The 17895-nt window shown below is 34.0% G+C and overlaps 4 protein-coding genes across 4 annotated transcripts; 1 reads left to right on the plus strand and 3 right to left on the minus strand.

Annotated features, from left to right (window-relative positions):
- Window positions 1–304: 304 nt before the first annotated feature.
- Window positions 305–1000, plus strand: LOC111377424 (60S ribosomal protein L37a-like). Its single transcript, XM_023000519.1, has 4 exons — window positions 305–353; window positions 509–603; window positions 689–771; window positions 862–1000. Exons 1-4 carry the CDS (start codon window positions 305–307, stop codon window positions 923–925), a joined length of 291 nt encoding a protein of 96 aa, XP_022856287.1. The 3' UTR covers window positions 926–1000.
- Window positions 1001–2185: 1185 nt separating this feature from the next.
- On the minus strand, window positions 2186–4312 carry LOC111383282. The gene has a single exon (XM_023007360.1). The coding sequence runs from the start codon at window positions 4021–4023 to the stop codon at window positions 2929–2931; it is 1095 nt and encodes a 364-aa protein (XP_022863128.1). The 5' UTR covers window positions 4024–4312; the 3' UTR covers window positions 2186–2928.
- Window positions 4313–7584: 3272 nt separating this feature from the next.
- Window positions 7585–11711, minus strand: LOC111383290 (casein kinase II subunit beta-2). The gene is made up of 3 exons (XM_023007372.1): window positions 9110–11711; window positions 8857–9022; window positions 7585–8159 (listed from the first exon to the last, which is right to left on the minus strand). The coding sequence occupies exons 1-3, from the start codon at window positions 9212–9214 to the stop codon at window positions 8029–8031; spliced, it is 402 nt and encodes a 133-aa protein (XP_022863140.1). The 5' UTR covers window positions 9215–11711; the 3' UTR covers window positions 7585–8028.
- A 2039-nt stretch (window positions 11712–13750) lies between these two features.
- On the minus strand, window positions 13751–15177 carry LOC111383299. The gene has a single exon (XM_023007385.1). The coding sequence runs from the start codon at window positions 14886–14888 to the stop codon at window positions 13794–13796; it is 1095 nt and encodes a 364-aa protein (XP_022863153.1). The 5' UTR covers window positions 14889–15177; the 3' UTR covers window positions 13751–13793.
- Between the last annotated feature and the right edge of the window lie 2718 nt (window positions 15178–17895).

The raw sequence follows: 17895 nt of genomic DNA on the forward strand, positions 1-17895 counted from the left end.
TGTAAACTTACGAGATGAGGCCACGTATACTCTCAACCAAGGGCCACAATCTAAGTTGTAATACTATAAATACTCCCATGTATCTCTCACAAGGGTAATGCAAGATTCAACCCAAGAACAAATACAACATTCTTTACATTCTACTCTCTTGTAACATAAACTAATTCATACATGTTTTCTAAAAAGATCGATTGGTAATTATTGTACAATCGTTATGCAAACATCTTGTCGGATTCCAAATGTTCTCGTCCCGCGCCTTTGAGCCGCTCCAACGCCCACTTTTGCTATTATTTCTGGACCGTCAATGTGTCTTAGCGTGTTAGATCAGGCTTACGTGTGCGTGAGTGGGTCCGGTATCTGTTGGTAACATAATCTGGGGTCAACATATATAACAGACAATTTCCCAATCTAGCTTCTTATCTAACTTGGGGTTCTTTCATAGTTGAGTTATATATTTTCCTGTCTATCACTCTGGCCCTTTTTTAAGTTGCATCTTCTAATATTCCAGGCACCTGTTATGGTGCTAATTTGAGGAAGCAGATCGAGAAGATGGAAGTTAGTCAGCACAGCAAGTATTTCTTCGAGTTTTGTGAGAAGCCTTATGTTTTACATTTCTTGGTGTAATGTCATTCGTTTGGGATGCTTTGGTCTAACATTGCACTTCATCCAAATGGAACTGTTCTTGCAGTATGCAGTGAAGAGGAAGGCTGTGGGTATTTGGGGATGCAAGGACTGTGGCAAAGTCAAAGCTGGCGGTACTTGCACGTTAAAGTAATTATCCTGTATTGTTGCTTTATCTTTTTATTTATGTCACGCTCGACTAACCTAACACATTTTAATGTTTTGTTTTCTTTTTGTCAGCACCGCTAGTGTCGTGACAGTTAAGAGTACCATTCGTAGGCTGAGAAAGCAAATCGAGAGCTAGTTAAATAGGTTAATTTAGTTAAACTGTTATTTGGAGTCCTTTATATCCTTCTTTGGAACGAGTAACTTAACTACTTCAGACTCAGATATTGCAAATTATGCATTTTACTTTGAAAACTTTACAACAGCTTGCAGTTTTTATCTGATCAGCTTGCATCTTTCGGTTTCTTGCCTTGTTCAAGATACAAGTGTATTTGTAGTTCTGTACGACCAGCATTAGTCTCTTGAATACTGGTAGGTGCAAAGATGACCTTGTAGCATACTATAGATGTACCGAAAGAACGAAGGACGACGTCAAGCATACTCTATCATAAACTCTTAAACACAAAATTGCTTACTTATTTTACATTTTTGGTGCAATAGAGAGGGGCAGAGCTTGAAAAAACTCCCGAATCGAATTGAATAGAATCGGACCCGATCGAACTGAATTGAACGAAATGGTTGTTTTTAAGTTAAATACCCAAACGGGTATTTGAATCGAGAATTGACGAANTTAAGAATAAAAAAAAGGGAAGAAAATGGACTGTTCATTTGGTGCAAATTTTGGTGTAATGATTGGAGATGAATTTTAGTTTGACGCAAGATTTGGTGCGAAATGATGCAAAATTTGGTGTAGTACTAGAGATGGCCTAAGAGCATCTTCCCACAATTCACGAGGTTAGTCATGTATTAAAAGCATTCTGTGCAAAATGACACTTATATATTACTCAATTAAGTAAAACCACGTAAAGTTCCTTCCCCAATATTCATATCAATCGTCAAGTAAAATTCAAATCACCCAGCAGTTTCAATCACTGAAGTATTAAAACAAAAAAATTCCTAGTGGCAATTGCATGTGAAAAGCAAAATGTTTCTTACAAATTAATTTTATTATTTTGGGGTATGAATATTTTGGGAGCCCTGCAGATGATTATTATTAATTATTTCTATTTTAATAATTTTTGGGTAAATGGATAGTGCCTCTATCATGCTTGAATTCACGTCTACAGATATGCATATTGCATTACATCAAATCTTTCCTATGAAAAATTCCATCAAATGACAGTCAAATGCTACTTTCACTGAAAGGAAAAACTCTAGGGGATATGATCTTCATGTTAATCACTTCCAGTTTATGTGGAATTTGAAAGCAAAAAGGGAAATGTGGGATACCTTGTCTGATCTGTAGCAAATTTAAGGAAAAGGTGGCAAACTGAATCATCAAATCTATGTTCCACTCTAAACATGGAAAATTCTTAAGCTAAAGAAAAAGGAAATGAGAGCCTTTCCACTAACCTTTTTAATAAAAGGTTAGTTCCTAATTTATCTTTGTAACTCACATCACCAATATAGAACAGGAAATGGAGAACGGAATCAACACTTTACCATCTTATTTTGTTTTAACAGTTTCATCTTTTCATTTCTATGCTCTTTATTATCACATGCTGGTAAGGTGATATACCACTTACAGTTGAGCATTATTACTAACCCAGAGAAAACAATTCATAACAAAAATATTAGATTCTGACATGCAGCACCAAACGGCGAACTTAACTCCAAGGGTTTGCCCGGGGGTGGGGGCATATAAAGGATTTGAAACACTGAAAAAATAATTCGAGTGACAAAGGGCATGATTTTACAGGTATTATAAACAACAAAACAAAACTTCATTCATAAATTAACAATGAAAGAAGGTTGTAACAACTATCCAACAATTTATCAGGAGCAGGAAGAAATCTAAAGAAGTGAACATGATCCAAATCATAAACATTATCTTTTGTCCGAAAAAAACATGCCTTACGGGACAGATCACATATACACACAACATCAAGTTTATGCCAAAAATATTGACCAATAAAAACAAACTCCGTCTTTATTACCAAAAGAAGACTTGATTTGTTGACATGAAATATTCTGGGATCGACTTTTAAAATAAAACCTAGGATTTTATATATTTATATATCAAATGACAAGAAGCACAAAGCATATAAACGACTGGCAGAATGCAAATAAACATCCCCAAGATTACCTGTAATGGTAATGTCCAAGGCCATGTTTAACGCCCCACTTAAATTCCCCCACATAACGGCTCCCATCTTCGCAGGTATGTATACCACACCCATGGCTCTGCCCACTAGACCACTCCCCAGCATAGACATCTCCTGTATAAAACCTGTACACCCCAAAACCATGCCTAAGCCCCTGTCTGTACTGACCTCTATACCGGCTGCCCCTTGCCCATGTCTCTACTCCATATCCATCATACTTGCCATCCACCCAATCCCCCTCATATCTCCCGCTCATGTAATAATAATAAACCCCACTCCCATTACACTTTCCCTTGTGATACTCGCCCTCGTACACATCCCCATTGTTGTATGCCTCTACATAAGACCCTGAAATTGCTTTCTTATCCGCCTTGTGTGAAGACCCAATTGACCAAAATACCGGTAAATGTGGCCAGTTCGCTTGTTTTTTTCGACGAATTTTAACTGGTAACGACCTGGCAAGGTACAACCATATCGTGGGAAGTCTTGGAATGGCCAAATTGAGGGAAAACAAGAGCGCAGCAGAGAAGGCAAAGGCAGAGAGGAAATCAAGAATAAATGAGCTGGAAGGGTGGGAGACCAGGAAGTAAAAGAAAGGGAGACTGAGGAGAAGTATGAGGCGGAGGTGGAGGCGCATTCGACGGCGTAGGTAATGAACATGGTGGTGAAAATGGGTCAAGAAGTTTTGAGACCTTGTATAAAGAAGATTAAACTTTGAAGGAGGATTTTTTCCAGAAAACCCATATCTGTGAAGGGCATTTGACAAAGTCGGAGTCTTGGTAAGCGAACTTGAAATTTGTTGAACATTAGGTCTCTTCAAAGGTGAGGGTTTGAGGGGAAACCGATCATTTTGACCCTTCAGTCGATTTTCATCATTGATAAGGATCTGAAGGGTACTATTATTCACGTAAGACGACGAATTTGAAGGATGGTGAGTATTTGGGTGAAAATTTTGGAAAAGATGTGGATGTTTTTGTGTAAGGGAAGAAGGGGGCAGTGGGATAGGGTTGAAATCGGAAGAGATGCCACTGCTTTCTGTTCCGATCTGAACTTCAGATTTTTTCTGACGCATTACATATATAAAACCAAATTCACAAACAGATTCAATCTATTTAAAAATTTCACAGTGTGTTTTCTGTTCTTGATTTTCTGCAGTTTCTCGGTTTGTTCAAATGGATGGAGGTGTGGGATTTAATGAATTTCTGCGTCAACAGATTTATATATACTATATATGTGTGTGAATTGAAGATTTAGCGCGTGCGTGCGTGTGTGAGAAAGAGAGAGACAGAGAGCGCGCGCGGAGGCTGCGAGGAGTTTAATGGTGGGATTATTTGATATCAATGGCGACCGGCCGCAAAAGGCCGCGAACTGGTTATAAGCTACTTGCCTTTTTGCATTTGCCCCTTGCCTATTGGATTATTACCTAATTTGCCACTATTTGATGGATCCAATATTTATTTCCTTTTGGTCCTTCTATTTTACGGAGAAATACAAATGAGTATCTCTAGTGGCGAACCTTTTCAAAATAAATGAAAAAAATTCTTAGTAATTCCTACTTAATGAATCAAATCCTATTTATATACATAAAAATTTCAAATTTGACCCCCTTTTTCAATCAATAGTTAATCCAAAGAAATCGAGTTGTTTGAATGAAGTAGTTGATTATTGAATAAATGAAGATAAAATTCTTCTACACAAATGTTTGGCTCATCGCATCCAACAATTAGAATAACAATTTCAAGTGAATCACAAGAACTCTTCAAAGATAGACGCAACCTAATGTGACCCCAACAAGTCGTAATTGAATATAAACAAAATTAAGGAGCTCAAAAAGAATATCATATAAATAATAAGTTTTCTCATAAGATATCTCAAATACTTGAAGCAAAATACAATAATAATTAATGTTGATTAGAAATACTTATTTAATGTCTCCAATAAAGAAAAGAGAATAATCATTTTTACTTTTTGTTTTTTTCATTTATGGCCGAAAATTTCAGAAAATAAATCTCTTATCTAAAAATTTCCTTGATTTGCAATGCAAGTATTGTTGACTACTCATGATAGAGTCAAAATTAACATTATTAATGCAATGTAACATTATTTAATCACGTCTAAATTAATGCTAAGTCAACCCAATTATTCATCTTAACGTAAGATATTAATTAATAATCATCTGGCAGAAATAATATTCTCTTCTCAATTAATAATATTATTATTGAAATATTAAATGATTCATCATATTCATAGGTTACAACATAGATTTATGAGTGCTGGTACAAGTACAACTGTTGATGAAACCTTTTCGACTTCAAAAAGTGACATACAAAGCCTCATGCACGCTAACATCTTCCATCTCCACTGCATAGATAACAACGTAAGATATTAATTAATAATCATCTGGCAGAAATAATATTCTCTTCTCAATTAATAATATTATTATTGAAATATTAAATGATTCATCATATTCATAGGTTACAACATAGATTTATGAGTGCTGGTACAAGTACAACTGTTGATGAAACCTTTTCGACTTCAAAAAGTGACATACAAAGCCTCATGCACGCTAACATCTTCCATCTCCACTGCATAGATAATAATTCAAAGAATTAATCTATTTGTACTGTGAATCTTGTACAAATAGATTTATAGGTACTGCGTTGACAGCACTTGTATGATTAAATTATTATTATTATTATTATTATTATTATTATTATTATTATTATTATTATTATTTTCTTTTTTGCCAACGGTCAATGAAAAATTGTCAAATATTTCCCAGTACAAAACACTGTCAAACTTCCTTGTACACATTGCATTTCTCTAACTAAAATTAGGTGTTTTAATTTGACATGCCCGACATATTTAGTATGTTAAAATTAAGTCATCGATTTAAAAAATAATTTTAATTTTATCCATCGTTAGAGTCAATTGTATCTTGATATTCAATAAGTTTTTTTCTGACTCGTTCTTAGTTAAATGTAAGTGGAGTTCCATGTTTAAAAAAATATCCTTAAAATAAATTTTCAACGTAATTATCACTATAGCTAAAAGTTTAAAGTAATACTATTGATCACCACTGGTGTTAGGCATTAATATCAATGACAACAATATGACATTAAATGATAGGTTCAGTTAAATGTAATATCACATAATTAATTTAATTACACCAATCAATTGTGGTTATCTAAATTGATGTTCAAATATCACTGATACTAAATATCATTATTTGAAAGGTCAACATTGTAAAATAAATTAAGTGAAAAGCATATGCTAATTAATTATATCACAAAATTCCGTGCTTCTACCCATTATTGTTACTTTAGTGTCCAGATTAGCTTTCACTGGCCCAATGTAATCAATTAAGTAGAAAGCATTAAAAAGACAAAATGAGTAGAATTTGAGTTAAAAGGGCTATGGAGTGGTCTTTTTGACCTCTAGGTTTAGTACAAGTGCCAAATTATGGAGAGAAAAAATAAATAGTCTCTCTCTAAAGTAACCATGGTAGAGAGTAGGGCCCGATGTTTCTCGAATCATATATTTGAAGATATTATATATTTTTGAGCCTATTTTTCTATCATCCAATCGTATACGAGGATATGGTTGAAGTGTGTGAATTACAAATTACGAATCTTGTGTGTTTGACATGAATTCAGGAGGTAAAAAGAACGAGAAAATGACAACAAAAATGACATGTTCAACACTATTGGAACTGAAGTTAGGACAATTAACTAATACTTTCAATCTATCAAGAACATAAATATCGAACGAGATGAAATTCGATCCACTTCGAATGATCTGTAAAATTAGCTCGAATCTTTAGTAGTATCGATCTCCCTCTGTTTTATAAAATGTGAAAATGTATAAAGAGATGAAAATAGGGTAAAAATGAAAATAAAAAAAGGGATTGCAATTGTTAAAGTATCCACTTGTCTTTTGTTTTCCTTTTCAAATGGAGCAGGTTAAATTTTTGATGAGTTGGAAATGTGTGATTGAATACTATACTATTGATTGATTTTTGGTAATTGATTTGACAAATACCCCCAATGTTATCCATTGATTAAGACTAATAGCGTCATCCATTATTTTGAAATTTGTCTTGTCAGGTGATTTTTTGTTAGATTGCTTCATTCTTAATCAATTATAAGTCATCGAGACATTATGATCGAATATGCTTTGACATTCAACTAAAAGGATTTCTAAAATTGTTGTTTTCGAAGTCGATAGAATCAAGTGATCAGAGATATATTAAAAAAAATTCTTCACTCAAACTCTTCTCTATGACGCATCATAAGATACAGACCAGGCAGAATTTACAGTCCCAATTAAGTGGCAAATAAAAAAATTAAAAAGTCAATCAATGCCACCTATACTGTGGACGATAGATAGCTATACTCGTAAGAAAATTGTACGCCGAAAACCTACTAACGCATTTCTCTAACATTGTCCTCAAACTTTGATTTCACTACATGAAAAGCATGTTCGACAGTAATTATAAAAATTGATTTTTACCTTTAAAGAGAAGTATATCCTACATGTAAATGAAGAATTCAAAAATAACGACTGAAATAATAAAAAACAATCAAAAAATTGATTTTTTTGGAATGAAAAATTGCTACCAAATGAGAGCGAAAATCAGAAAGATTTAGCCTGATGGTAAGTACAATTTTCCAACGCAATTACACAGTGTGAAGGCTCATTTTCCCATTTTTTGTCAGCTTTGTAAACATTAACAGCTTCATGTAGGATTACATTGGAAACAGTACTACATGGCTGCTCCATAGGAAAATATAGCTCCAACGTATGGATACACAACGGGCAACAATTAAGTATTTCAAACAGTTACAAACCTGAAAAGGATATAAAAATTACATGTACTGTGTCTAATTTATGGAAAGACCTTAAACGGCTAATTTGCAACAGTGCACCTCAATCATTCAGTTTCCTCGTATTCATCTCTCTTTGTGTACCTGGCTTGTAAACCCACCTTAAGAACTTGTACATCATCGAAGCCAGATGAAAACCACTTCTGGGCAGAAAATGTGACTCCAATTCAACTGATCGGAAACTCCTCCGGTCAAGGCTTGTGAAGCTTGAAGCCAAAAACTCTTTGGGTGTAACTTTGTGATGGCTTTTGGGGCTTGAGGTGTCCATATGTCATCAAGAAGAGATGAGGGAATGTGGTACCGAAATAAGCTCCATCGATATCTTTGTCAGTTAAAAGAAATCGTTTCCACAAAGTTCATGCTACAAAATGTCTGGAGCCCATTGATGCAGTATCTAATAACTATTATCGAATCCTTTATGCTTCAATGCACATGTCAAGCTGCCGAAAACACCCTTTATCATTCATGAATTCAAAGACAGTAGCCTAAATAAGTTCCTAGGATAAATTAAGATAATTTTGCAGTTGCATGGGTATCTTTCACAATATAAGAAAATTATAACAAGGCTGATTTTTCCACCCTATTAGGATTCAGGATTAAAAAGTATAGTATTATTGAGAGATGCAAGAAATTTCGATAATCATTGATAGAAGAGATCTTTTTCTTTTCATTGATAAGCCAAACAAGAAGTCAGAATCAAAAAAAGCTGGCCAGATATTTTATTTGGTCAGCAACATTGAAATCAAGCGATTTCAAGAAGAGAATGGAGAACTTATTGGAAGCTAGGGCTTTCAGTAAGGAAGGTGAGATTAGTAGTTAGTTTCTGTTGCATTGTCTGGTAGAACTTGAATCATGGTGGTTCTGATACTCAACAACACGAGACGGAGTGTATTTCAGAAAATGCATTTTTACGTGCTTTAATGTGTATTGTGTGAGAAAGACACGTGGATCCAGCATAGACAAGAATGCAAATTAAACAGAGAGCGGAAGCCTCAGAAAAATAGTATAATGTAGGATACTGCCTTGGTACTTGGATCGAGGGTAGTAAATATCTTCACACTTGGGACAGTATATCTTCACAGTACTTGAACGTGGGATGTCAGATTGACCAACCGGAAGGCAAGGCTGTCCACAGCAGTAAACTCTTGGGCATCTTCCAAAGTCATAGTTTTTGTACTTCTCCAACTGTAAAATTCGCATCTCAACAAGTTATATGACTACAATAAATGGACAGAAATCCAAAGACAAATATAACCTGACTAATAATGTTACCATTGCAGCCATTCCCTTGCTTGTCAAAATGTATCGGACATGAATAAGACCATAGAGCATCTCTGCTGCTGATTCAACCAACTCATTTTGTTCCTCGGTAAACATATCATCTATTCATGCCCATAAATGAGAAAACATTATTACCAGCATCACACATCTCAGAAAAAGGGAGTAAAGGGGTAAAGGAGAAACAGCAATTGCACCAAATAAATTGCAGCAATTGACAAGGTAGGGAAAAGGAAATAACATCCCAACGTAAACTGCAACCTCAGCCAGCTTTACTATAGAAATGTCTGAGAAATAATTCAGCACAAGGGACCATTGTTTTATTGAAGTTACAACAGAGAAAGGTAAGCATGCCCCTATTTAGAAACAACTAACAAAGATCAATCCAGAAATGGAAGTTTTAGTTAAGCCAGAGCCCATGATAATTGGGACTTTCTAAAAGCTTTCGGCAGCAAATGATAAATGTTGTATGGCTACTTACCACATCTATTATCACTATCGAATATACACACACATACAGGATTTTGTAAAGGTTGCATAATTAGACTGAAATGAATTGAACCTACAACTGCACTAAATAATCGAGATCAGCTGATTATATATCCAGTAATTGAGATGATTTTGCAGCGAATTTTATGGGATTGGACGCTGCCACTATGAAGATACTTCAGTACATTTCCTGGAAATGAATACTATAGTTATGAGGATGATTATGCGGCTGATAGGTGCTGCAATTATTGAGATAATCTGGGGTAGATTGGTGGTGAGCGAGGATGATCCTGTGTAACGACAGCGAGCCACTCAATTGGCACCAGCATTTAACATAAGTACCTGTTAAGGGAGGTTTGGGTTTGAATGGCTGAGGACGATAAAGAAATCCATAAGGAAAAAGATGGGCACAGGCTCGCAGAGCGGACATTATGAATGAGTACTGGGATTAGTTGTAATTTCCACCTCCTCCTAATGCTAATGTTATTCACGACTTCATGCTGGGCAAACAAATTATAATTCAGATATAGCACTGAAAATTATGTCATGATGCACCTCAAAAAGCCCAGCACAAATAAAGTTATAGATAGACTCAATCGATTCTTGTTCTGAATTTATATGGGGCTGGCTACATAGATCCTTCTTTTACGCTCTGATACATGACAGATCATCTTCAAAGTTATAAAGGCCACCTCCAATGTTAAATTACAAAAGGTTTTAGTCCTTTTAAATTATCGCTCCATGTGATTTTAGGTCAGCCTTCATTTTGGTTTACTGTTACTCCTATTACTATATGCAATCAGCATCTACCAGGTTTTTTGCATGTGCTCAAACCATTTAAAACCTATCTGGATACCTACATTGCTGGTGAGTTTCCTCGCGCAATTGAAATTTCAATAAATGTGTTCAGAAATGGTTATTATTGCAAGTTTTCAAAGGGTCCAAACAAAATTATTCTCATTACTTTGCGTAAGGTAATCCCATAAAAGCAAAGATCCTCTATCAATATACTCTCCATATATGAACTTTCCAGCATCAAATTTAAAAATTAAAGAAGTACATAAAATGAAGAACGATACAAGATTTATTAAATCAATCCTTTCTTATTTACATGAAAAATATTGCTCTATTTAAAGAATGTAGACAGTTTATCATAGCATTATTAGCGATCAATAAGAGAAAGCAGGACTTAATAACTAACTTGAGGTGGTAATGCTTGCATGTCTCTAAAGCAAAAGGCTTCTGACTTTCATTGAGGTTATCCTACATAACAAGTCTCATAGGTATACTTATGTTCAAAGGCTGGAATTTCTCACAAAGATAGCATTGTACCAATTAAGTTAGTCAGATTACTTAAAAGCCAGCATAAGAATAATTCAAAAGATTGAGTAAGATGGATGCTGTAGTAGTTTTCATTTTGCATCACCCCAACTGAATTTCACTACTTCATTGATTCTCTTCAACTATCTTCTATAGTTAGTTTACCCATACTAAATAGATGGTTCCCAAAACTGATATTATAAGAAACACAGGTAATGGGATGAAGTTGAGAGAGGCGAAAATTTGACTTTTGTCCAAAATGCCTGGGAAGTACATTCGCAAGAATGAAACTCGAAGGAATTAATGGGTAACTACTCGACCAGTTTCCTTAAAATGAGTTCATAGGTTCCTTTAAGTTTGAGTGTACAGGAGGGATTCTCCTAAGAGGAGCTTTAGAGGGAATAGGGGTCAAACGATTTTTATGAACTGTCTTTGATCAAGCTTTACAGTAAAATGTTGAGGCCAATTAGAGAAATGATTCATTTTCCCGAAATGTAATTCTACTTGCCTCCACCTATATACTATTTACTCAGCAATTGAGAGAAGCTACTCAAATATTCTATCAGAAAGACCTAAATTCAAAAACCACCACGCTAGCGAGTATACAGAAGGATCTAAACAATGTCTGCATTATAACCTGGTATTAGAGACTGATTACTAAGTCGCTGAAAGTTATCTAATTGCATCCTAAATTGCAATTTCTAATTATTCATAACATGTTCATCGCTCATCGACTTACACTACCACATAAGAATTAATGCAACTCCATATATCAAGAAAGCAATTAACTACTTTGAATTATAATATGCTTGAGGACCTCCATACAGTCTCAAGATGCAATCAAATAAATTCTTTCCTCCGGGCCTTTTCCAAACAAATTGATTAAGGATATTTGGGTCATTTGTGCTATATATTTTTTAACACAATAAATTATTAATATTATTATTTGCATTTAAAATAAATTTTAAATATAAAAAATAATAATTAATGAATCAATTAAAAGAAAAAAAAATTTAAAATATAACAAACACGATTATTTCTTAAAGTTAACACGAAATATATTAAACGACGGTATACATACGATAATCTAATTTTATTTAAAGAAAACGATACGAATCCCGAGAATTAAATTGCAATAATATTTCGACTTTATAATATCCCAATTCGAAATGCATTGCATTATTTTTTAATGGCATGATTTAATATTTTCATTGTTGTAGTGTTTTTATTAATTGTACTATGTTTTTTTATATCTATTAATGAATTTAATCTTTTCCATAATTTAACGTAATTATTTATTTAGTAATTTATGTATTTATAAAGTAATTACATAAATAATATTTCAAATAAATAAATTATTAAGAATAAAAAAAAGGGAAGAAAATGGACTGTTCATTTGGTGCAAATTTTGGTGTAATGATTGGAGATGAATTTTAGTTTGGCGCAAGATTTGGTGCGAAATGATGCAAAATTTGGTGTAGTGCTAGAGATGGCCTAAGAGCATCTTCCCACAATTCACGAGGTTAGTCATGTATTAAAAGCATTCTGTGCAAAATGACACTTATATATTACTCAATTAAGTAAAACCATGTAAAGTTCCTTCCCCAATATTCATATCAATCATCAAGTAAAATTCAAATCACCCAGCAGTTTCAATCACTGAAGTATTAAAACAAAAAAATTCCTAGTGGCAATTGCATGTGAAAAGCAAAATGTTTCTTACAAATTAATTTTATTATTTTGGGGTATGAATATTTTGGGAGCCCTGCAGATGATTATTATTAATTATTTCTATTTTAATAATTTTTGGGTAAATGGATAGTGCCTCTATCATGCTTGAATTCACGTCTACAGATATGCATATTGCATTACATCAAATCTTTCCTATGAAAAATTCCATCAAATGACAGTCAAATGCTACTTTCACTGAAAGGAAAAACTCTAGGGGATATGATCTTCATGTTAATCACTTTCAGTTTATGTGGAATTTGAAAGCAAAAAGGGAAATGTGGGATACCTTGTCTGATCTGTAGCAAATTTAAGGAAAAGGTGGCAAACTGAATCATCAAATCTATGTTCCACTCTAAACATGGAAAATTCGTAAGCTAAAGAAAAAGGAAATGAGAGCCTTTCCACTAACCTTTTTAATAAAAGGTTAGTTCCTAATTTATCTTTGTAACTCACATCACCAATATAGAACAGGAAATGGAGAACGGAATCAACACTTTACCATCTTATTTTGTTTTAACAGTTTCATCTTTTCATTTCTATGCTCTTTATTATCACATGCTGGTAAGGTGATATACCACTTACAGTTGAGCATTATTACTAACCCAGAGAAAACAATTCATAACAAAAATATTAGATTCTGACATGCAGCACCAAACGGCGAACTTAACTCCAAGGGTTTGCCCGGGGGTGGGGGCATATAAAGGATTTGAAACACTGAAAAAATAATTCGAGTGACAAAGGGCATGATTTTACAGGTATTATAAACAACAAAACAAAACTTCATTCATAAATTAACAATGAAAGAAGGTTGTAACAACTATCCAACAATTTATCAGGAGCAGGAAGAAATCTAAAGAAGTGAACATGATCCAAATCATAAACATTATCTTTTGTCCGAAAAAAACATGCCTTACGGGACAGATCACATATACACACAACATCAAGTTTATGCCAAAAATATTGACCAATAAAAACAAACTCCGTCTTTATTACCAAAAGAAGACTTGATTTGTTGACATGAAATATTCTGGGATCGACTTTTAAAATAAAACCTAGGATTTTATATATTTATATATCAAATGACGAGAAGCACAAAGCATATAAACGACTGGCAGAATGCAAATAAACATCCCCAAGATTACCTGTAATGGTAATGTCCAAGGCCATGTTTAACGCCCCACTTAAATTCCCCCACATAACGGCTCCCATCTTCGCAGGTATGTATACCACACCCATGGCTCTGCCCACTAGACCACTCCCCAGCATAGACATCTCCTGTATAAAACCTGTACACCCCAAAACCATGCCTAAGCCCCTGTCTGTACTGACCTCTATACCGGCTGCCCCTTGCCCATGTCTCTACTCCATATCCATCATACTTGCCATCCACCCAATCCCCCTCATATCTCCCGCTCATGTAATAATAATAAACCCCACTCCCATTACACTTTCCCTTGTGATACTCGCCCTCGTACACATCCCCATTGTTGTATGCCTCTACATAAGACCCTGAAATTGCTTTCTTATCCGCCTTGTGTGAAGACCCAATTGACCAAAATACCGGTAAATGTGGCCAGTTCGCTTGTTTTTTTCGACGAATTTTAACTGGTAACGACCTGGCAAGGTACAACCATATCGTGGGAAGTCTTGGAATGGCCAAATTGAGGGAAAACAAGAGCGCAGCAGAGAAGGCAAAGGCAGAGAGGAAATCAAGAATAAATGAGCTGGAAGGGTGGGAGACCAGGAAGTAAAAGAAAGGGAGACTGAGGAGAAGTATGAGGCGGAGGTGGAGGCGCATTCGACGGCGTAGGTAATGAACATGGTGGTGAAAATGGGTCAAGAAGTTTTGAGACCTTGTATAAAGAAGATTAAACTTTGAAGGAGGATTTTTTCCAGAAAACCCATATCTGTGAAGGGCATTTGACAAAGTCGGAGTCTTGGTAAGCGAACTTGAAATTTGTTGAACATTAGGTCTCTTCAAAGGTGAGGGTTTGAGGGGAAACCGATCATTTTGACCCTTCAGTCGATTTTCATCATTGATAAGGATCTGAAGGGTACTATTATTCACGTAAGACGACGAATTTGAAGGATGGTGAGTATTTGGGTGAAAATTTTGGAAAAGATGTGGATGTTTTTGTGTAAGGGAAGAAGGGGGCAGTGGGATAGGGTTGAAATCGGAAGAGATGCCACTGCTTTCTGTTCCGATCTGAACTTCAGATTTTTTCTGACGCATTACATATATAAAACCAAATTCACAAACAGATTCAATCTATTTAAAAATTTCACAGTGTGTTTTCTGTTCTTGATTTTCTGCAGTTTCTCGGTTTGTTCAAATGGATGGAGGTGTGGGATTTAATGAATTTCTGCGTCAACAGATTTATATATACTATATATGTGTGTGAATTGAAGATTTAGCGCGTGCGTGCGTGTGTGAGAAAGAGAGAGACAGAGAGCGCGCGCGGAGGCTGCGAGGAGTTTAATGGTGGGATTATTTGATATCAATGGCGACCGGCCGCAAAAGGCCGCGAACTGGTTATAAGCTACTTGCCTTTTTGCATTTGCCCCTTGCCTATTGGATTATTACCTAATTTGCCACTATTTGATGGATCCAATATTTATTTCCTTTTGGTCCTTCTATTTTACGGAGAAATACAAATGAGTATCTCTAGTGGCGAACCTTTTCAAAATAAATGAAAAAAATTCTTAGTAATTCCTACTTAATGAATCAAATCCTATTTATATACATAAAAATTTCAAATTTGACCCCCTTTTTCAATCAATAGTTAATCCAAAGAAATCGAGTTGTTTGAATGAAGTAGTTGATTATTGAATAAATGAAGATAAAATTCTTCTACACAAATGTTTGGCTCATCGCATCCAACAATTAGAATAACAATTTCAAGTGAATCACAAGAACTCTTCAAAGATAGACGCAACCTAATGTGACCCCAACAAGTCGTAATTGAATATAAACAAAATTAAGGAGCTCAAAAAGAATATCATATAAATAATAAGTTTTCTCATAAGATATCTCAAATACTTGAAGCAAAATACAATAATAATTAATGTTGATTAGAAATACTTATTTAATGTCTCCAATAAAGAAAAGAGAATAATCATTTTTACTTTTTGTTTTTTTCATTTATGGCCGAAAATTTCAGAAAATAAATCTCTTATCTAAAAATTTCCTTGATTTGCAATGCAAGTATTGTTGACTACTCATGATAGAGTCAAAATTAACATTATTAATGCAATGTAACATTATTTAATCACGTCTAAATTAATGCTAAGTCAACCCAATTATTCATCTTAACGTAAGATATTAATTAATAATCATCTGGCAGAAATAATATTCTCTTCTCAATTAATAATATTATTATTGAAATATTAAATGATTCATCATATTCATAGGTTACAACATAGATTTATGAGTGCTGGTACAAGTACAACTGTTGATGAAACCTTTTCGACTTCAAAAAGTGACATACAAAGCCTCATGCACGCTAACATCTTCCATCTCCACTGCATAGATAATAATTCAAAGAATTAATCTATCTGTACTGTGAATCTTGTACAAATAGATTTATAGGTACTACGTTGACAGCACTTGTATGATTAAATTATTATTATTATTATTATTTTCTTTTTTGCCAACGGTCAATGAAAAATTGTCAAATATTTCCCAGTACAAAACACTGTCAAACTTCCTTGTACACATTGCATTTCTCTAACTAAAATTAGGTGTTTTAATTTGACATGCCCGACATATTTAGTATGTTAAAATTAAGTCATCGATTTAAAAAATAATTTTAATTTTATCCATCGTTAGAGTCAATTGTATCTTGATATTCAATAAGTTTTTTTCTGACTCGTTCTTAGTTAAATGTAAGTGGAGTTCCATGTTTAAAAAAATATCCTTAAAATAAATTTTCAACGTAATTATCACTATAGCTAAAAGTTTAAAGTAATACTATTGATCACCACTGGTGTTAGGCATTAATATCAATGACAACAATATGACATTAAATGATAGGTTCAGTTAAATGTAATATCACATAATTAATTTAATTACACCAATCAATTGTGGTTATCTAAATTGATGTTCAAATATCACTGATACTAAATATCATTATTTGAAAGGTCAACATTGTAAAATAAATTAAGTGAAAAGCATATGCTAATTAATTATATCACAAAATTCCGTGCTTCTACCCATTATTGTTACTTTAGTGTCCAGATTAGCTTTCACTGGCCCAATGTAATCAATTAAGTAGAAAGCATTAAAAAGACAAAATGAGTAGAATTTGAGTTAAAAGGGCTATGGAGTGGTCTTTTTGACCTCTAGGTTTAGTACAAGTGCCAAATTATGGAGAGAAAAAATAAATAGTCTCTCTCTAAAGTAACCATGGTAGAGAGTAGGGCCCGATGTTTCTCGAATCATATATTTGAAGATATTATATATTTTTGAGCCTATTTTTCTATCATCCAATCGTATACGAGGATATGGTTGAAGTGTGTGAATTACAAATTACGAATCTTGTGTGTTTGACATGAATTCAGGAGGTAAAAAGAACGAGAAAATGACAACAAAAATGACATGTTCAACACTATTGGAACTGAAGTTAGGACAATTAACTAATACTTTCAATCTATCAAGAACATAAATATCGAACGAGATGAAATTCGATCCACTTCGAATGATCTGTAAAATTAGCTCGAATCTTTAGTAGTATCGATCTCCCTCTGTTTTATAAAATGTGAAAATGTATAAAGAGATGAAAATAGGGTAAAAATGAAAATAAAAAAAGGGATTGCAATTGTTAAAGTATCCACTTGTCTTTTGTTTTCCTTTTCAAATGGAGCAGGTTAAATTTTTGATGAGTTGGAAATGTGTGATTGAATACTATACTATTGATTGATTTTTGGTAATTGATTTGACAAATACCCCCAATGTTATCCATTGATTAAGACTAATAGCGTCATCCATTATTTTGAAATTTGTCTTGTCAGGTGATTTTTTGTTAGATTGCTTCATTCTTAATCAATTATAAGTCATCGAGACATTATGATCGAATATGCTTTGACATTCAACTAAAAGGATTTCTAAAATTGTTGTTTTCGAAGTCGATAGAATCAAGTGATCAGAGATATATTAAAAAAAATTCTTCACTCAAACTCTTCTCTATGACGCATCATAAGATACAGACCAGGCAGAATTTACAGTCCCAATTAAGTGGCAA

Source organism: Olea europaea, chromosome 3 (genome assembly GCF_002742605.1).
Source record: "Olea europaea var. sylvestris chromosome 3, O_europaea_v1, whole genome shotgun sequence".
Taxonomy (NCBI): Eukaryota; Viridiplantae; Streptophyta; class Magnoliopsida; order Lamiales; family Oleaceae; genus Olea; species Olea europaea.

Coding starts and splice junctions, on each gene's coding strand:
- LOC111383299 (XM_023007385.1), bottom strand. CDS start 14,888: ATGCGTCAGAAAAAATCTGAAGTTCAGATCGGAACAGAAAGCAGTGGC.
- LOC111377424 (XM_023000519.1), top strand. CDS start 305: ATGTGTCTTAGCGTGTTAGATCAGGCTTACGTGTGCGTGAGTGGGTCC. Junction 604..688: donor AGTTTTGTGAGAAGCCTTAT/GTTTTACATTTC, acceptor CTGTTCTTGCAG/TATGCAGTGAAGAGGAAGGC. Junction 772..861: donor GGCGGTACTTGCACGTTAAA/GTAATTATCCTG, acceptor TCTTTTTGTCAG/CACCGCTAGTGTCGTGACAG.
- LOC111383282 (XM_023007360.1), bottom strand. CDS start 4,023: ATGCGTCAGAAAAAATCTGAAGTTCAGATCGGAACAGAAAGCAGTGGC.
- LOC111383290 (XM_023007372.1), bottom strand. CDS start 9,214: ATGTTTACCGAGGAACAAAATGAGTTGGTTGAATCAGCAGCAGAGATG. Junction 9,023..9,109: donor GCAAGGGAATGGCTGCAATG/GTAACATTATTA, acceptor CGAATTTTACAG/TTGGAGAAGTACAAAAACTA. Junction 8,160..8,856: donor TCGATCCAAGTACCAAGGCA/GTATCCTACATT, acceptor TAACTGACAAAG/ATATCGATGGAGCTTATTTC.